At 43.9% G+C, this 19,253-nt stretch overlaps 1 protein-coding gene across 35 annotated transcripts in view; it reads left to right on the top strand.

The window, feature by feature from the left end:
• DEPDC5 (DEP domain containing 5, GATOR1 subcomplex subunit) overlaps window positions 1-19,253 on the top strand; it is a 137,205-nt gene that overhangs the window by 79,215 nt on the left and 38,737 nt on the right. For 14 of the 35 annotated variants that reach the window (XM_082697827.1, XM_082697816.1, XM_082697839.1 and 11 more), the window contains 7 exons: window positions 5,176-5,241; window positions 8,375-8,531; window positions 8,997-9,157; window positions 12,681-12,798; window positions 13,228-13,395; window positions 14,176-14,395; window positions 15,708-15,841. In XM_082697827.1, the coding sequence (XP_082553953.1) occupies window positions 5,176-5,241; window positions 8,375-8,531; window positions 8,997-9,157; window positions 12,681-12,798; window positions 13,228-13,395; window positions 14,176-14,395; window positions 15,708-15,841 (1,024 nt within the window). Of the gene's footprint in view, window positions 1-5,175; window positions 5,242-8,347; window positions 8,532-8,996; window positions 9,158-12,680; window positions 12,799-13,227; window positions 13,396-14,175; window positions 14,396-15,707; window positions 15,842-19,253 lie in introns of all 35 variants that reach the window. The other 21 variants (XM_082697822.1, XM_082697814.1, XM_082697836.1 and 18 more) reach the window with 3 other exon arrangements.

Below are 19,253 nucleotides of genomic sequence, written 5' to 3'. Positions count from 1 at the left end.
GACAGTGTGAACGAGCATAAGCAGGGGCTGGGGCAAAAGGAAGGGTAGAAGCAGACTCTCTGCTGAGCTGGGAGCCCACTGCGAGGCTTGATTCCAGGACCCTGGGATCATGACCTGAGCCAAAGGCAGATGCTTAACCGACTGAGCCCCAGAAGCAGCCTGGGGAGATCATTTTTATCCCTCTTGTTTCTTTAACTGGGCACCCATTTATAAAACTTGTCAGTCACTGTCATTGCCTTCCTTGGGGATAAGTGCTCTAGATGATTTTGGAAAAGAAAACAACTGGATGCCATGCTTTCTTTCCCTGTGGTATTGGGACTCAGAATCTGCAACTTGGTATTTGTGTTGAGTATTAGGTACATGTGGCAGCCCGATAGCTGAAGTAGAGAGGAAATCATAGCACATGGAAGCTGGAGAAAAGGCCCTCAGAGTCATTCATCCAGTCCAGGTTGGGATTTTTGTGGGTTAAGTTACATCTCTGTACCCCAGGGAGGAGAAATGACTAGCCCCACGCACAGGTTTCTAGATGTCACCAGGGACCAGTTCCGAAGGCTCCACACTGATAACCTGTTTTGGCCTGAGGTTAGCAAGCAAAGGTTATGTTCATACTTCTTCTTCTTCTTTTTAAAGATTTATTTATTTAATTTTGAAAGAGCGAGAACAAGCATGTGTGTGCCTACAAGCAGGCTGAGGAGCAGACGGAGAGGGAGAGAGAGACTCTTAAGTAGGCTCCCCGACGAGCGTAGAGCCCAATGTGGGGCTGTATCCCATGACCCTGAGATCATGACCCGAGCCAAAATTGAGAGTTGGATGCTCAACAGACTAAGCCACCGACATGCCCCAAAATTCAGATTTCTTGACTTTGAAGAGTTGTCAAAAGACAAAGCTAAGATGGCAATTTTCAGCATTGTTTCCCCAAGTTGAGTGAATATTTGACTTTGAATGTTGAGCGTAAGGTCTCATTCACAAATGTTAGGTTGGAGCAGAGCTAACTGACCATGAAGTGTCACCTTGGTCACCTTAAGTTGTGAGGCTGTCACATTCCAATAGCCAGTCCATTTTATTGAAAGTAAAATCTTAAAGTCAGAGCTGGTGGGAGCAGCAGTTCATTGGGCTTGAACTGCGAGAAAACTGTGTATAAAGAGCCTCATAAAAGAGCACAAAATATCTTTCTTTTAATGTTTTTCATTGCTATTTTTTAAAATTAAAGTGTGTGTCCATGTGTGATAAAAGGCTGGTGGCCTTAAATATGCTTTTGTCCACTAGAGATGGCACAGTTCTACTTTTGGTCTAGAAGCCAGAGCTGCTCTGAGAATCCCTATTGGTTTGCCTCTTTGCACTCAAAGAATTGCCCATGTAGTTATAAGTTGAACTGTTTCTTTATTAGTGTAGGAATTTCAGTTTTCATAGACCCAGTCTGGATTTGGGTTTTCTTAAAAAAATATATGTATATGCTTTAATGACAAAAATTTAGCATCTCAATCTGTGAGGTAATGTATTTAATAATTTCCTATTGCTCAGAATACATTTGTGAATGAGATACTTTGAGGTGGCTGGTTTTATACCAGTTGCCTTCATACTGGTTCTCAGGCTGAACAAGAAAATCCACTTTGTGGCTTTTTTTTTTTTTAATATTTTATTTATTTATTTGAGAGACAGAGTGAACACGAGCAGGGGGAAGGCAGAGGGAGAGGGAGAGGGAGAAGCAGGCTTCCCACTGAGCAGGGAGTCCAACTTGGACTCCTAGGATCATGACCTGAGCCAGAAGCAGACATTTAGCTGTCTGAGCCACCCAGGTACCCTCACCTCTTTGCTTCTTAAGAGCCATGCTTTGTGTTGCATGAAGATGGATGTTATCAGCTAGTATCGCTTTTTCAGAAAATTTAGCTTCAAATGGCTTTTGGCTATTGACAAAGAACAGCTAACATTTTCAATAGCCCAAAACTGGTGCCCCAGATGGAGAGTCAGGAAATGAAACATCTGTAGAGTTGAGCAGAGTCTAAAAGCATCTTTCCCCTATTTACTGTGTGATCTTCCCTAAGTTAATTCTCTTCTCTGAGCTTCAGTGTGTCCGTACAAAAGGAATAGTACCTACTTCATACCTGCCTCGTAGCAGGCGTTTGAATAAAATGAAACACTGAATTTGTCTGACTTAGTAAGTTTTATCTCCTTATTCTGATGACTAGAAATTAAATAAACAAAAAATCTGCTGAAGGCAGTTCCAAAAAAAGAAGTCCTAAAACTGTTTTGGTCAAGTGCCATCATCTTTCTAAATTTAAAAAAATGTTTTAATTTTAGAGGCGCCTGGGTGGCTCAGTCAGTTAAGCATCTGTCTCCTGCTCAGGTCATGATCCCAGGGTCCTGGGATTGAGCCCCAGGAGCTTGCTTCTCCCTCTCTCTCTGCCATTCCCCCTGCTCGTGTGCACTGTCAAATAAATTTTTTGAAAGTACTAATTTTAAAATTCATACAGTACAATTCATTCTTTTTAGTGTACAGTTCTGTGAGTTTTTAACAAATGTGTACAGTCATAAAACTACTAACAAACACATCAAGCAAGATACAGAACACTTCCATTATGCTCCCCCGCCGATTCTTTGTGTGTGGCCCCTTTGTATACAACCCCACCCCCTGTCCACTGGCAACCCCACTGATCTGTTCTCTGTCCCTCTAGTTTGGTCTTGTCCCAGCATGCCATGCAAATGAATCATACAGTACGTAGCTTTTTGAGCCTTGCTGCTTTTATTCAGTGTATAATGATTTGAGATTCATCCAAGTTGTTAAATGTTCATTACTTTTTATTGCAGAATTGCATTCCATTGTATGAATGTATTAATTTGTTTATCCCTTCACTAGTTGCAAGATATTTGGGGTGTTTCCAGGTTTTGGCAACTATGAATAAAGCCGCCATTTACAGAACAGGTTTTTGTAAACATTGGTTTTTTTTTTTCTCTTGAGTAATTTCCTAGGCATGAATTGCTGGGTCAGATGGTAAATATCTTTTTAACTTTTATTATTATTATTTTAAAAATATTTTATTTATTTATCTTTAGAGAGCATGTGTGTGCCTGCAAGCAGGGGGAGGAGAAGGGGAGAGAGTAGGAGGGGCAAAGAATCTCAAGCTGACTCTGCCCTGAGTGTGGAGCCTCATTTGGGGCTTGATCTCACAACCTGAAATCACAACCTGAGCTGAAACTCAGGAGTCCAGCACTCAACTGACTGAGTTATCCAGGCGCCCCATTAATTTTACTTGTGTTTTTTTTTTTTTTTTTTTTTTGCCAAATTTTCTTTGTTCATTCATTCATTCTTTTTTTTTCTTTTTTTTATTAATTATTTTTATTAACATATAATGTATTATTTGTCCCAGGGATTCAGGTCTTTGAATCGTAAGGCTTCAACATTTCACAGCACTCACCATATCACATACCGTCCCCAATGTCCATAACCCAGCCACCCTATCCCTCCCCCCACTGCCCCCAGCAACCCTCAGTTTGTTTAGTGAGATTGAGTCTCCCTCCCGATCCCATTTTGTTTCATTTTTTTCCTTCCCTACCCCCCAGACCTCCCACCCTGCCTCTCAAATTCCTCATATTAGAGAGATTAATTTTACTTTTTTTTTAAAGTTGATTTTTTTTTAGTAATCTCTACACCCAACATGGGACTCAGACTCAGGACCCCGAGATCAAGAATTGCGTGCTTCTTGGGGCGCCTGGGTGGCTCAGTGGGTTAAGCCGCTGCCTTCAGCTCAGGTCATGATCACGCGTACCGGGATCAAGCCCTGCATTGGGCTCTCTGCTCGGCAAGGAGCCTGCTTCCTCCTCTCTCTCTCTCTGCCTGCCTCTCTGCCTACTTGTGATCTCTGTCAAATAAAAAAATAAAATCTTTAAAAAAAAAAAAAGAATTGCGTGCTTCTCCAGCTGAGTCAGCCAGGAGCCCCTGTCTGGTTTGTTTGTTTGTTTGTTTTTTTTTGGTCTGTTTAACTTTTAAAGAAACCAACTGTTTCCCAAAGTGGTGCACCATTGTGCATTTCTACCATCAATGTGTAAGGTTTTCCATGGCTCCACATCCATATTCACACTTGGCATGACTTGTCATTCAGGACATTGTGAGAGGTCTGTAGAGGTAATTTCTCTTGTGGCTGAGGATGTTGAGCATCGTCTCCTGTGCTTTTTTACCTTCTGAATATGTTTGGTGAAGTCTTCAAATCTTTGGCCCAATTTCTCTTCAGGTTATTTTATTCTTGTTCTTGAGTTTTGAGGTCTCTATATATTCAGGGTCAGGTCCTTTGTCAGGTAAGTGATTTGCAGATGCTCTCTCCCATATCGTGGCTTGTCTTTTCAGAGATTCCATAAGGGATTTATACATATTTATTCTTGTTATAAAAGAGTCACATGACACACAATATCTAGAATAAAAAATACGAGTTCTGGTTTACCTCCCAGTACCTCCTCCACCTTTTTCTTGCAGATAGCCACTGTTGACAGTTGGGTGAGGATTTTTTCAATCTTTTTTAAAGTATCATAATTTTCTAGTAAATATATATTTAGAAAGGGACCTTTAAATATTGATATGTACTTTAAAATTAATTCTGTTACTTTTCAGGCAATAAGTTGCATTTCAAAGAATCTTTCTGTTTTTCCTTTCAGACCCCCTATAGGGAAAATCATTGTTTTTCCTTAAAGTGGTGAGTTTTGATGTGTCCTAGGTCATATTCCAGAAAACCAAGATTTGGAGAAGAAAAATCCAGATGATAAGGATGACTGATGAGTGAAATGAACTTTAAGTGGGTCATTTTATATTTGCTAAAGTTTTCTCCAGTTAGTTGAAATGACTGAAATGTGGCCATTTTCTTAAAATAAGTGGTGGGTTGCTTTTTGCCAGTGTGTGTGTGTGTCTGTGTGTGTGCATGCACATGTATGTGAATGCTAACTGTCATTGGGCGAAGAGTGGTATTGATAATCTCAGAGTAAAGTTTTGGCTTATTTTCAAGTTTTAGATTGTTCATTTTTCTTGGATTGACTCTTATAAAAGCTATTTGAAATATTCAGCATAAAACTTGTACTTGATTCACATTTTTATTTTTAGCTATAACTTTGGGTTCTTTCAACCATACTGGCCATAACATTTTTTCTGCAGAATGAGCCTTATTAAAACAACCTGTTTTCATCTTTCCATAGGTATGAATCCTAGGACTCAGAATAAGGATTCCCTAGAGGACAGTGTTTCTACCTCTCCAGACCCAAGTAAGAGGGGGCAGCTGATTAGGGTGGGGTCAGGGTGGAGGTGATCAGAGCATAAGGAAACAAGGGGAACCCTATAGGCAGTCTACACATCTCTGGGGTACCAGAAGGCAGTGTGGTAAGGGAATACTCGGCAGCCTCTCCAATGGAAAGTGAGAGGGGCCAGATAACCTGTTCTGGAATGTGATTCAGGGCATGTGGGAAGGGTAACGGAATTCCCATGAGGTCCTTATGCTGGTCCAGAGCTGGCCTTAGCCCTTAAAGGCTCTGTGATGGCTCTGGGGAACAAAGGAATAAGAGGGACTGGAATTGTTTGTATACCTGTAGTTGAAATTGTTTGACTGGGTTGCATTTTTTAAAAAAAATCATCTTTATCTGTTGAAACATCTGTGCAGGAAGAACACATCTCAATATCTGTAACAGCGTAAATCCTACCACCTGATTGACTTTATTTTACTTAGCTATAACCAGTAGAGATATATTATTGAGTCTTTTTCCCCTGGCTTATGATTAACATAATAATCCTTCTGCTTTTTCTTCAGCCCCTCCTACCCCCCACCCCCCACCGCCCTTTTTTGAAGATTTTATTTCTTTGTCAGAGAGAGAGAGAGAGAGCAAGCACAGGCAGGGGGAGAGGCAGGCAGAACAGGCAGAGGAAGAAGTAGGCTCTTGGCTGAGCAAGGAGCCCCATGTGGGACTCGATGCCAGGATTCTAGGATCATGACCTGAGCAGTGGATTAACCAACTGAGCCACCCAGCCTCTTCAGGGCCCTTTTTAATAGCAGTGTTAATAGCAGTGTTAAACACAATACATCCCAGTTTGAATAATCATTCATTATTGGTGACCATCTGGGTGGTTTCTAGTTTCTTAGCAATAATGTAGAATGCAGGTGTAATGCATGATGCAGTGGGTATAGCTTTTCTTTCCCTTCACATCCTTAGAATATATTTTCCCCAAAGTACAGTTGGCAGGCTGATTATTTTCCAGAAAGCTTCCAGCAATGAATAGATGAACCTGTTACTTCTGTACAACCCTAGGACTGGATTTTGTAATCCATGTTTATCATTGTTAATGGTTTTGATGTGGGTCCTCCTCAAAGGCCCTCTTTATAGGGCCTGAAGTTGCTGGAGTTAGAAAAGAGACCACAGTCTTTTCCCAGGGAAAGAACACCATTAAACTAAGAATCAGGAGCTTTCTCACCGTGGGATTTGGGACCATGCATTTGAATTCTCTGTGTCTTGGTGTGTGCCCAGCAGAAAACATTTCTGAAAGATGTTCATGATCCTGAGGGATAGGACGCTAACGAGAGCCAGAACAATCTAAGAGGGCATGAAGATACAACTGCCTTGTGCTTCTGGCTTCCCACTGTGGTTTTGATCTGGTGTCTTCCTTCTGCTCCTGGTCCTAACAAGGAAGTAGAAACAAATTCACCCCTTCATCTGCCATTTAGGGAAATTGGGGTGATCAGTTAGGCTCTTTTGGGTTGTGTTTTCAATTCTGAAAGTGTTAATAAGTTAACGAGGCCTATGTATAGTTAGACTCGTAGAATGAGTGTGGAATGGGGTGTGAGGAGAGGCAGACATGGGGAGGTACTGATCAGTGGTGTAAAGTTCCAGTTATGCATGATGAATAATTCTAGAGACCCGTACAACACTGTGCCCAAGTTAACAATATTGTGTAGTACATTTAAACATTTTTAAAGAGAGTTCCCATGTTAAGTGAGCTTACCACAGTAAGATAGAATTCAAACACACAAACAAAATACTCAGACTTGTGTAGACCTTGGAGTTAGGCCTCTTGCAGGTCAAATCCTCTTTCCCAAGGTGGTGGCTACATGGGGCTTGTCTCCCACTATGACTTAGCATACGGGTCCTTTTCTTGTCCTTTAACTCTGCTTAAATGGGACTCTGTTGTATTGGCTAGTATGTGTGTCTCTGTCACTGCATGGTGGGAAGATCCCTAAGCAGAGAGGCTTCTGATCGAGTAACCTCTGGGAGGTTTGGCCTGGCCAGGTGTTTAAAGGGGTTGATGGTATTGCAGTCCCTGCTCCAGGGTGGCCATGTGAGGGCTGATGAGACAACAGGGGTGTATCGCGCTGTGAGCCACATTAGCACTGTACAAAAGATACAGTGTTGAAGGCGTCCCTTGCTTGAGACTCAGAGGCAAAGAAAGGCATGGAGTGTTTCTGTTTCCTATTGCTCCCTTGTCTAGAGATTTGAAAAATAATCTTTGCTTAAATTATTTAAAGAGATAACTGCCCTATTACCTTGATTAGTGATTCTCAACTGGGGAAGGATTTTTGCTCCCCAGGGGGATATGTGGCAACAACTGCGGACATTCTCGGTATTTACACCCAGGAGATGCCACTGGCATCTAGTAAGTACAGTCCAGGAATGCTGTCCAACATCCTGTAATACAAAACACGGCCCCCCATGACAAGGGATTACCCAGTCCAAAATGTCAGTGGTGCCAAGGTGAAGAAACCCTGCTTTAACCAAAGATCAGGCAATTCAGGGCAGACCCGTGTGATTGGGCCCGCTCTGCTGATTGCAGCTTTCCTTTCTAGATCATTAAACTCTGTCTCTTGAAGTCCTGGCCTTGTAACTTTCCCAGACATCCTTCTTTGACTTCTCCTACCCTTTTGGATCTGTGGCTTACTTTTGCAATTCTGGAAGTATTCCTCAATTCTGCTACCATGTGCTCTTCGCTCCCAAATCAGGCTGAGCTCTTCTTTCCCCACCAGCCACTCTGTAGTCCTCCAGAGAGGCTCTGGCTGGAACTCTTGGAATGTTGATTTGCTTTGACATGTAACTCTGCCTGCGCTGCCCTGCAGTAACCTCACTGGCATTGTGGCTGTAGCTTAAGATCAGCAGAAAATGAGTACCAGCTGTGAATCCCATTTGCATGATGGGATTGGAGGAGCACGTGCACTGCATTGTCTAACAAACTCTGTTTCTCTCTTTCTCCCCCCCACCCCTTTCCTTCTTCATCCCCTTTCCTGGCCATTTTGTCACTGTTCACTGTGAACTCCTTCCCCTCCTGCCCCGCCCATGTCCCACACCTGCCCTGGTGACCACACATGCCTTTCTCCTCTGTTACACGAGGCAGTTCTGACACTGTCTGCTCCCCCTGTAGTGCCAGGCTTCTGTTGCACAGTTGGAGTGGACTGGAAATCTCTCACTACTCCGGCGTGCCTCCCCCTCACCACCGACTACTTCCCCGACCGCCAGGGCCTGCAGAACGACTACACGGAGGGCTGTTACGATCTCCTTCCAGAAGCAGACATCGACAGGTTGGTGTCAGAGGAGGGTTTTGGATGCGTGTCCAAACACTGCATTCTCAAACCTATGTCTTCCTTTTCTGTTCAGAGAATTTCATGAAGTAAAAACTGTCCTTTTTTTCCTTTAGGGTTCTGTGTACATGCCTTCTCTAACCATTTCTCCTCATGGGTGCTTTCTCACATTTTTCTGTGGCAATTGCTCTGGACCCACTAGATAGGATCTTTTTTTCCTAAGATTAGCTATCTGAGCTGTTCTAGGAACAGCTGTTAGCTATTCCCTGCCTTCTTCCTCTGCGTCTTTGAAATGATCATTTCTCCCCAAACTGGCTTTTAGATTGTTAGTTTTATGAATCACCATGGAGTGCTTATCAGGGCTGGCTTGTGGAGTCAAAGCAAAACAGAGGATGGGAGTGTGGACTGAGTGTCACTTCGCCCTGGACCAAGCATGTCCATGTGAACAACCGTCTGTTTTCTCAGGAGGGACGAGGAGGGTGTGCAGATGACGGCCCAGCAGGTGTTTGAAGAGTTCATCTGCCAGCGTCTCATGCAGGGCTACCAAATCATAGTGCAGCCCAAGGCACCGAAGCCCAACCCCACTGTCCCACCCCCACTGAGCAGCAGCCCGCTCTATAGCCGAGGTGAGTTGTTCTCTTTGGACTTGGATTTTTTTCTTTTCTACTAAATTCATGTAAGTAGGTTCTCAAGATAGTAGGGAATAGATAAATCCAGGAGAGAATTACTTTTCAACACAACATTTTTTCTTTCTACATGAAGAATAAAGTCTGCTACACCCATATTTATCTTAAAGCTCTCTTTAGTCTACTGCTCTCCTTTTAAGGAAGGGGTGTGACCCAGTTCAGGAATGTCACAGCCTGGCTTTGGCAGCACCTAGGAGTAGCAGGCACCTGAGCCAGGCCTAACCTATCAATGTACGTTGCGAATATTTTAGACCCGATATTTATTTCTAGCACAAGTCCTGGACACAGCAGGTTCTCAGATGTTACTTAAACCTGGAATTTATACTCCCCCACCCCATTCTGGCTGCATCTTCTCTTGTTTGTCACTGAAGCTTAGCATGATGAAGCAATAATGGATCATCTGTGAGTAGTAGAGACTAATAAGTGACAGAGACTCAGTGAGGCCATTTGAGGCTCAGCCAGGCTCTGGAGAGTTTTTCTAAAATAAGTCAGGTAGAGAGAATAAAGTGTGGGTGCTTAGGATCAGAAAGCAGTGATCACTTCCCAGGACAATCCATTACTCTCCCACTTTCTTTTTATAGCTACTGAGCGTCCCCATTCTAAACTCCCAGTCCAAAGCCTCAGATATCTTTGGCCCCATTAAAGTGCTTCGGGCCAGAGGATCAAAGCAGTGTGATGGGGAGCTTGGTGGTCCTGGATGGACCAGTTGTTGCTTATGATGAGGCTTTGGACTCCCTCTGGATGTTGTTTGAAAACCCATTATGATATTTATCACTTGTTGCCTTCTTTTCATGTCTAGACTGCACTGAATATTAATCTTCCTGAGTGCCAGGACTCTTTCATCTTCATGTTTTTATCTCCTGCAATGAAAATGATTGTGCCTGGTATACAGCAAAATGGGTTGATAAATATATGAATGAATGAATCACCATTTATTCATTCATTCATTCAACAGTGTCCTTGTACTTACAGCCCAGTGAGGAAAATAACATTCCCAGTGAGGAAAAATAACATTAGTAAAACTTGAAATATAATTCCTCATTGTGATAAAGATTGTGAGGGAAAAACCAAAGGGCTATGAGTATATTTAATACAGGACTTAATCTGGTCTAGAGGGTCAGGGATGGCTTCCTTGAGGAGGTGATGTTTGAGGTGAGACCTAAACTATGTGTAGGAGTTACTTGGAAGAGAAGCAGTTTGGGAGTGGTGGGCAGGAGTAGGTAGGAAGAGCATGCCAGGCAGAGGGATTAGTATGTGCAAAGGCCGAGTGGTGGGAGGCACCGTGACACTTTCTGGGCACTCAAATGAAGACTGGTGGGGTGGAGTACAGGAAGCAAGCTAGAGATATATTCAGACATGTCAGGAGACCGAGGCCTCACAAGGCCACATGATTTTGTCCTTTATCCCAAGAATAGTGGAATGAATTCACCTTTAGTGTCAATGGCCCTGTCCAGCCATCCTACCTACTTTTCTCTAGAGTAGCTGATCAGTGTCCCTTAGTGGTTCATAATTCCTCTGGCATCTAGTTCTGCTCTGGCTGATAAATGAACCTTGTGTCATGGCTAGTTAGCTAGAGTCTATAGAAGACCCCTTCTGGCTACTTTTCTTCTTCAATAAATTTAATCCTTTTATTTCTGTAGTAACAGAAATGGTATCATTGTTGTTATAATTACTGGAAAAGTAATTATAAGTGACATTGTGTCTGATTGAAGATTTGTTGACTACCGGTTATGAGAGGGACACTGTTCTGGTAGTGAACAGAACAGCCCTGTCCTCAAAGTTTATTGTCTACTGGATGAGACAGTGGTTGAACTAATAAACCACAAGTATTTATTTGATCACAGGTTGTAAAGAGTGCTGTGCAGAATAAAAACAGGAACTAATTTAGAGTGGGGGCGGTACTATGCTAGGTGCTCGTGAACATTGTTCCATGACTTCCTGACAGCAAACAGGGGGTTGCAAGAAAGAACAATGCAGGGATGGGGGGCAAGACCTCTTTTTTCCTTTCTTCCTTCCTTCCTTTTTTTTTTTTTTTAAAGATTTATTTATTTATTTATTTGACAGAGAGAGATCACAAGTAGGCAGAGAGGCAGGCAGAGAGAGAGAGGAAAGGAAGCAGGCTCCCTGCTGAGCAGAGAGCCTGATGCGGGACTTGATCCCAGGACCCTGAGATCATGACCTGAGCTGAAGGCAGCAGCTTAACCCACTGAGCCACCCAGGCGCCCCCTTCCTTTCTTTTTTATTAAAGATTTTATTTATTTGAGAGAGAGAGGGAGAAAGATTGTGTGGTGGGGGGGTGGGGCAGAGGGACAAGCAGTCTCCCTGCTTGATGTGGGGCTTGATCCCAGGACCCTGAGATTGACATCCAAGGTTACACCACTGGCAAATGGAAGTGCTGTGGTTTAACCCAGGGTCCTCTGAGTCAAAGCCTGACCTCTTTTAGACAAGTGTGCCCCTCACTGTCACCTAGAAAATTTTCCACAGCCTCTGCTGTCTTCTCTTGTCCTAACAATTCCCATGCTGCTTGCGCTGTGTGACTGTCTCTCAGAACTACACAAGAGGAGCCTTTAATTTTGAGATCCTGGGAATCTTGTCTTGGCTCCCTTGTCTATTGAGGCACTAGTTTTACTCTCTTGAGAGCTCGTATTTTTCTTGATTCCTCATAACTTCCCTCTTTCTGATGCCCAACTCAGTTCAACTAATGTTTTCAAATACCTGCTGTGGGCATGGCACTTTGCCAGGTGCTCTGGAAAATTTAAAGACAAACAAGATTTGGACCCCGGCTTTGTGGAACTTCCAGTTTGCAGGGTGTGAGATACACACATGGGGAGCCACATCTAGAGTAGAATTCAGTCGGCGGGATGGGATCTGCTAGCTTTCTGGAGGAAGTGGCATTTGACGGTGACCTTAAATAACCCATATGATCTTGATTGTGGCCCAGGAAGAGAAGGCAGAAAAAAAGCAATAGGAGCCAATGTTTGGAGAAAAAAGTTCTTTAAGACAGAAGCAGGCTGTGGGAGTCATTGAAGCTGATGCCAGGTTGGCCGCCACCCTGGGGTGAAGACCTCAACTGCCAGGGTGGCAGCTTGTGCGGGAGCAGAGTGGAGGTCCATTTCAGTCCCAGAGTTGACTCTTGGCCCATTAACATCTAATCCAGAACTTTTCCTTCTCAGAGGCTGAGGAGTCAGGCTGTTCACCTTTGAGTGCGTCTTCTGGATGCTGTCAGCACTTCTGGGCTCTGTCTGCTGCTGGCTGGCTTAGTAACAGAAAATTCTGCCAACTTCAGGACTTTTTTTTTTTTTTAACCAAGAATAAGTCTTTTCCAGGAAACTGTTCCTCAAGAGAAAAAGTTGCTTCTTTTGTTTTTCCTTTTCTGACTGTATATGGAAGAGAAGTTACTGTCTGTTAAAGGAATGAACCTCAACCAGATAGAGGAAATGATTCCACCCCGTCCCTCTATTAGGCCTTGTGTCCCGAAACCGACCTGAGGAGGAGGATCAGTATTGGCTGAGTATGGGCAGAACATTCCACAAAGTGACGCTGAAGGATAAGATGATCACAGTGACACGTTACCTTCCTAAGTGAGTCCTTCCTTGGAAATCTCAGGTTTTCTGCTACTGTCCTGAATTGTTTCCATATCCTAACTTCTGTTTATAATGCCTGCTGTGCACCTAGTGAATTCTGTGACACATTATTAAAACCAACACAGGTTGAGTGGTTGGTTTTCCTGTTCTTAGAATTACTATTTTGTTTTCTAGGGTTATTTACTGTTGTAGTTCACCTGCCTCTAAAAGGGATTTGACTCAGCTTGTAATGTTTAGCTTCTTAGCAAGCCCATTAGAAATAAAGAATGAGAGGATAAAAGAATGACAGAGTTTAAGAAAGGAGATGAGTTGGTTACCACACTTGAGGATTGAATGCCAAGGATGGTGCTAACTGTATTGAGATGGAAAGGGGTGGGAAGGTAGTGATTTTCTTTTGGACTTCTGGGCATGCCCTTTGTTTTTCAGGTACCCTTATGAATCTGCCCAGATCCACTATACCTACAGCCTCTGCCCTTCCCACTCGGACTCAGAGTTTGTCTCTTGTTGGGTGGAATTCTCCCATGAGCGGCTAGAGGAGTACAAGTGGAATTACTTAGATCAGTATATCTGTTCTGCCGGCTCTGAGGACTTCAGGTCAGAGAACATACTTTGGCTTTCCATCCAGCTACCTTGTGTGTGCCTGACTTTGAACATGTCTGTCCTTTTGTTTCTGATTACAAGATGATGTTTGTTTTAGAAAACACGGAAGAACAAAAGCACATCTGCATTAGTGTACTTAATGGCATAGAATTGTACACTGAAGGATGTTAAAATAGTACATTTTGTTATGCACATTTTACCATGAAATGACAGAAACCTCAGTGATGAAGTCCTCTTCGATGGAATGTCAGTGTAGATCATGTTCTTAACCTTTTCCTAACTACCTGTGGTATCTCATTTTTTATCTTTAATTGTTATGTGTGATTTAAGATTGTGGTGATAAAAAGCCACAACTCCATTGGGTCTGGGTGTACAGAACTGTCCTGACATCTCTGGGATGTAAATTAAAAGTACCCTTTGTGATCTTCCTCTAGAGCTGTGTTTCAAATGAAGCCATGAGATGTAATATTAGACAAACATGTACTCAAGGGGAGAGGACCCCTTACATACATGCTCCAAGGACAGGCTAGAGATGGGACCTTCACTGGGGGTGCCTTTTTTTTTTTTTTTTTTAATTTTTTTTAGAGAGGCAGAGGGAGAGAAGCAGACTCCCTACTGGATACAGGGCTTGATCTCATGAACGTGAGATCATGACCTGAGTGGAAGCCAAAGGTCAGACACTCAACCGACTGAGCCCCCCCAGTGTTCTGAGAGTGCTTGCATTACCTGCTTTTGTTCACCACCACCCCCTTTTCTCCCTTTGGCCCTTCACAGCTTAATTGAGTCTCTGAAGTTCTGGAGGACCCGTTTCCTGCTGCTACCAGCCTGTGTCACTGCCACAAAGCGCATCACAGAAGGGGAAGCCCACTGCGACATCTATGGGGACAGGCCCCGGGCAGATGAGGAGGAATGGCAGCTCTTGGATGGGTTTATCCGCTTCGTGGAGGGTTTGAACCGAATCCGCAGGAGACATCGCTCAGATCGCATGATGCGGGTAGGGCTGTGTAGGCCCCTTGGGGACTGTGCTTGGTCTCCTCCTATCTTAGGGGCCTCTCTCTGGCCAGTTTATTTACTCTACAATTTATTTTAAATCTAAAACAGTGTGTTCTCCAGTGTAGGGTGAAGGAGGGAGGGATAGGGTACCAGGCGGCCAATGGCAGTGTTCTGTGGCCCTGAGGACACACAGCTCCTTCATGTGCTTCCCAGGTGAGACCTCATGTCAAGCCCAGTGGCTTCTGCTGGGTTACTGAGTAAAAGTCACTTAAGAGGGTAATGGCAGCAATACTTGCTTACTGTTGTATCACTTTTAGAATTTCCAGCACCTTGAGCATTCATTCACCCACACACTACCCAGGGAAGACACTGAAGCCCATGGGGTGGGGATATGGCTGAGGACACCATCCGATAAAGGGCAGAGCCGGAATTCTGGGTGTGTGTATGTATAGTTCTATAAATTTTAACTTTTTTTTTTTAATATATAGACTCACATAATCAGGATACAGAGCAGTTCTATCACTTCCCCAAAAAACTCCTCATGCTACCCTTTATCTCACACTTTGCCCCATCTCTAACCCCTGGCAGCCACTGATCTGTTCTCTGTCACTATACTGTTGTCTTTTCCAAAAGTCATATGCACATAATCACATAATATAATCTTTTGGGAAACTGCCGCCTTTAACTCAGCACAATGCCTCTGGGATTCATCCAAGTTTTCACTCATCTCAGTAGTTCATTCCTTTTTAGTGTGAGTAGAACTGCATCATCACTTATGTTTTTAACCCCAAGTTCAGTGTTCTTCCCCATACACTGGCTACCCTTTGTCCACAGCCTTGCCTATGACGGAAAACATTTCAAAAAAAAAAAGAAAGAAAGAAAAGATTTCCTAAAGACTCTGCATGGTGGAAAGAGCTCTGGTCTTGAAACCAGATGATTAGAGCTTGACCTCCAGCTCCAGTGGGATTCACTATAAGTCACTTAACTTCTCTGGGACTCAGTTTCTTCTTCTGTGAGTTAGATAAAACATTATTTACTTCCTAGATCCAGGACAAGGGTGAAAAAATCTGTGGACTCCACCTCAAAGAGGCAGTTTATTTTGAGTCAGTAGGCATTCAAGCCTTCAGCTTAAGCAAAAAAGCAGTTTTCAGCATTTACCGAATAACAAGGGTCTGTGTTGCTCGCCTCTGTGAATTGGATTCCCAGAGGGCCTGACGCACAGCAGTTGCAGGAGGCACTCTCTGGGCTGTGAGTGGCATCCACTGAGGGAGCCCACTTGGGCTGATGGCCTTATTTCCTCTTGTCTGCTTTAGAAAGGGACCACCATGAAAGGCTTACAGATGACCGGGCCCATTGCCACACACTCCCTTGAGTCGGCCGGCCCCCCTGTTGGGAAGAAGGGAACCTCAGCTCTGTCCGCCTTGTTGGAGATGGAAGCCAGTCAGAAGTAAGTGCCTGCTTGGGAAGAGACTCATCCCCACCCCACAGGCTCCACAGGTTTTCAGTGCCCCACCTTGTGAGTGGGGGTGAAATACGATTTCTATCTGCAAGGAGCCTGAAATTAAGAAAAAGATGCATACATGAGCCAGAAAGCTGGGTTAATACCTGGTAAGTGTCAAATAACATGAAATATGCCAGACATTATAAGCGTGCAGTCTGGGGCTTAATTTGAGCTACAGATACATTTTCTTTGGCCCACAAAGTGAGGTTTCTATTTGTTTCTTTGTTCTTTTTTAATAGATTTTATTTTTTTAGAGCAGTTGTAGGTTCAAAGCAAACGTGAATGGAAGGAACAGAGATTTCTCATGTACACCCTGACACCCACACCTGCGTTGATTCCTCCATTGTCAACACCACCCTCCAGAGTGGTCCGTTTGTTAGAATTGACAAAGCTGCGTTGACACATCATCATCATCCAGTGTATATTCTGTGGATTTCAGACAAATTTATAATGACATGTAGCTACTGTTACAGAGTAGTTTCACTGCCGTAAAGGCCCAAAATATTTTTAAAATAGCTGAGCCACATTTTTTAGTTTGGAGATTTTGAATACAAATCTGGATTTTACAGGAAATTATATAGTATACACAACATGATACATGATTATATTATATGTAAAACCATATATTATAGACAATATACACAACACTGTATTATAGATAATAGATAAAATCCAATCTTTTGAGAAATAGAAGAGCCTCAGTTATAGTGCTGCATGCATACTCACGTGCCTACCCCGCCATGGGAGGACTGGTGCTTTAGAATGGGCACATGCCCCCTGGTTTATTGGAAAACCAGCACACCCTCTGGTCTTGGGCTTGCCCTGTTCCCTCAGGCATGTGACCTGGCTAGCTTCTCTAGGCATTTGTGTGGTCCCTTCATAAACAGTAAGCACTCCATTTCCCAGGATGCCAGTGGGGCCATATCTTGCCTGGGAGGGCAGTGACAGCATCACAGGAGGGGGGATTTGAGTTGGCCTTGGAGGAAAGGAAGTATCTATACAGAGGGACAAGGGGGGAACTTGGGCAAGAGGAGAAAATACCTCTGTGTGCAGGTGGCACCCACTGTAGGAGCCTTTCCTGCCCCTCTGTCCTCCCAGCCAACTCAGATTCTGTGCTTCCCAGCATCTCGGGCCAACATGCATCAGAGCCTTTACCAGAATTCTACCAGGGTTTACTCATGTTCCCCCTGGCTTGCCTGTGCTCTGAGAGTAGAGGCTGTGTGTTGTGCCTGGAATATAGGATGTGCACAGTAAATAGTCATGGAATGATAGAGGAAGGGATAGGGGGGGGTCCCTGTATAGGTGTTAGGGGAGGCTAGACCTTGTCTCTCTGGTGTGAGAGGCCATGTGGTGTCCAGCAGGTACCTGTGTCCATTAGGCTTTCCACGTGTCACGTCGAGTGACCTTGAGGCATAGTGGAGTTGCAGTTGGACAGACAGGTGGGAACATGGATGCCAAGCTATCCTTGCATGTTCTCATAGCAAGAGGGATCCTTTGCAAGTTTTTTTGTTTTATTTTAATGGAAAATTTCAAACAGATAAAGTAGACTAGTATAATAAATCCCTGTTTACCTGTCATGGCAACTTTGATGATTATCAACTCATGGCCAGTCTTATTTCATTTATATCCCGCTTGTTCTCACCTTCCCTTTTTATTCTTTATTAAATTTCAAGCATCATATCTCTTTATTTAAAATATTTCGGTATATATCACTGAAAGAGAAGTACCCCTTTAAAAAAAGTCCCAATACTGTAATTTGTCTAAAAGATTATAGTCATTCCTTAATAGCATGAAATATCCAGTCAGTGTCTTTGACAGAAGTGTTTTCAGAGATGAGCCCCATGTATAGGAAGGCCTGGGACGTGGGCCTCAAGAGACAGAGACTCTTTGGCAGGCTCTCAGTAGTCAGGCAAAAGGCCACAGAAGATGGAGAGACAGTGATTAAAAAAAAAAGAAGGAAAGGAAGGGAGACAGGGAGAGAAGGGAACCTGGCGGGGACACTGGGGTGGTAAATGAGAGGAAGAGAGCACATGTAGGCTGGGCTCATTACTGAGGGAACTGGGTCCTCTTACCTTCGTCTGACCAAGGGAAAAGCTCAGAACTCAGCCTGGCAGGTCCTCCCTATAACTAATCACAGATCTTTCCTGCTAGAAAAAAGAACAAGGAACATATGTTGCTGGGAGGGGTGTGAAGCTGGGGGTGGGGGTGGGGATCTTATTTTAATTTGTCAGTGAGTCACCATTTAGTATGCTCCAAGGAGCAGCTTTCTGCTCAGCCTGGAAGAAGCAGGGTAGTTGGGGTGGGAGTGTCCCCCCCATGTGTAGGGAGAGACTCTCAGCTAAACCCCCAGGAATAGGCAGGACAGAGAGACCCAAGACTTATTCTCTCCCCAGATGACTGCTCTTGGGTGACTTGCTGCATTTTCTCAGTGCAGGAGGTAGAGCAGAGGGAGCCAGACCTTTATATAATGTTTGCTCACATAGCATTTTTTATTTGTGCGCTTTTCTTTTGCTTTTGCTGCACTGAGCAGATCCAATTTTGTTTATTATGAAAAACAATGCTATAGCGATATGGAAAAGAATTTTAAAAAATTTCATCTATAGTCCTGCCATCTTAACCATAAACTGTGTTTCTTTCGTTTCTCTTCTAGTCTGTATCTGGGGTCAATGTTTAGTCAGACTCTCGTGGAAGACAGAGGCCCCCAAAGTCTCAGCCTTCTGCCCATTGTCTTCATGACTGGGACCAGTCTGGGCAGCTGGTGCTGGCCCAGCTGCTCCTCTTAATAGATGAGCATAACCTGATGACAGCTAAGTCAGGGCAGAAACCACCAAAAAGCAGTTGTCACTGCTTCCATAGAGGCTTGGCCGGCAACCCCATCCCAGCAGAAGGCAGCGTGTCTCTCTGTATGTTTTCACATATACATATGTATAGTAGAACTGCTCGTTTTCGGGCAGGTCCCCTTCTTCTGAGCCATCAGACAAGGAGCCTCCAAACAGGGTTTTACTCGCCTCTGAATCCCTGATTCCTAGTCCACAGGTCCCCACAAGGAAGACAACTCAGTAAATGGGAATTGTCATGTGCATCTGAGGGGACATGGGAGGGGGTGGGAGGTGGTAACCAGGGCTTCCTGTCCCTGCAGCCTTGGGGAAGTACGAGAGAATGTCACAGTGTGCATTTGTGAATGAAGCTCAGAGGAAAACACACTTCAGTGTGATAGAGACAGTGTGGTGTAGGGACATGGGAAAGAATTGAGCATTAGTTCTGCTTTTCCTCTATGAATTACACCTCAGAGTAACAAAGTAATTGGTGTAGGGAGGTTTGTGTTTTTTCAGTATTAGAGCTCATAGGTACAGAAGGA

The sequence above is a fragment of the Mustela nivalis genome (genome assembly GCF_964662115.1).
Source record: "Mustela nivalis genome assembly, chromosome: 14".
Classification (NCBI taxonomy): domain Eukaryota; kingdom Metazoa; phylum Chordata; class Mammalia; order Carnivora; family Mustelidae; genus Mustela; species Mustela nivalis.
The sequence above is the reverse complement of the archived record's forward strand: the minus strand, read 5'-3'. Positions and strand labels throughout refer to the sequence as shown.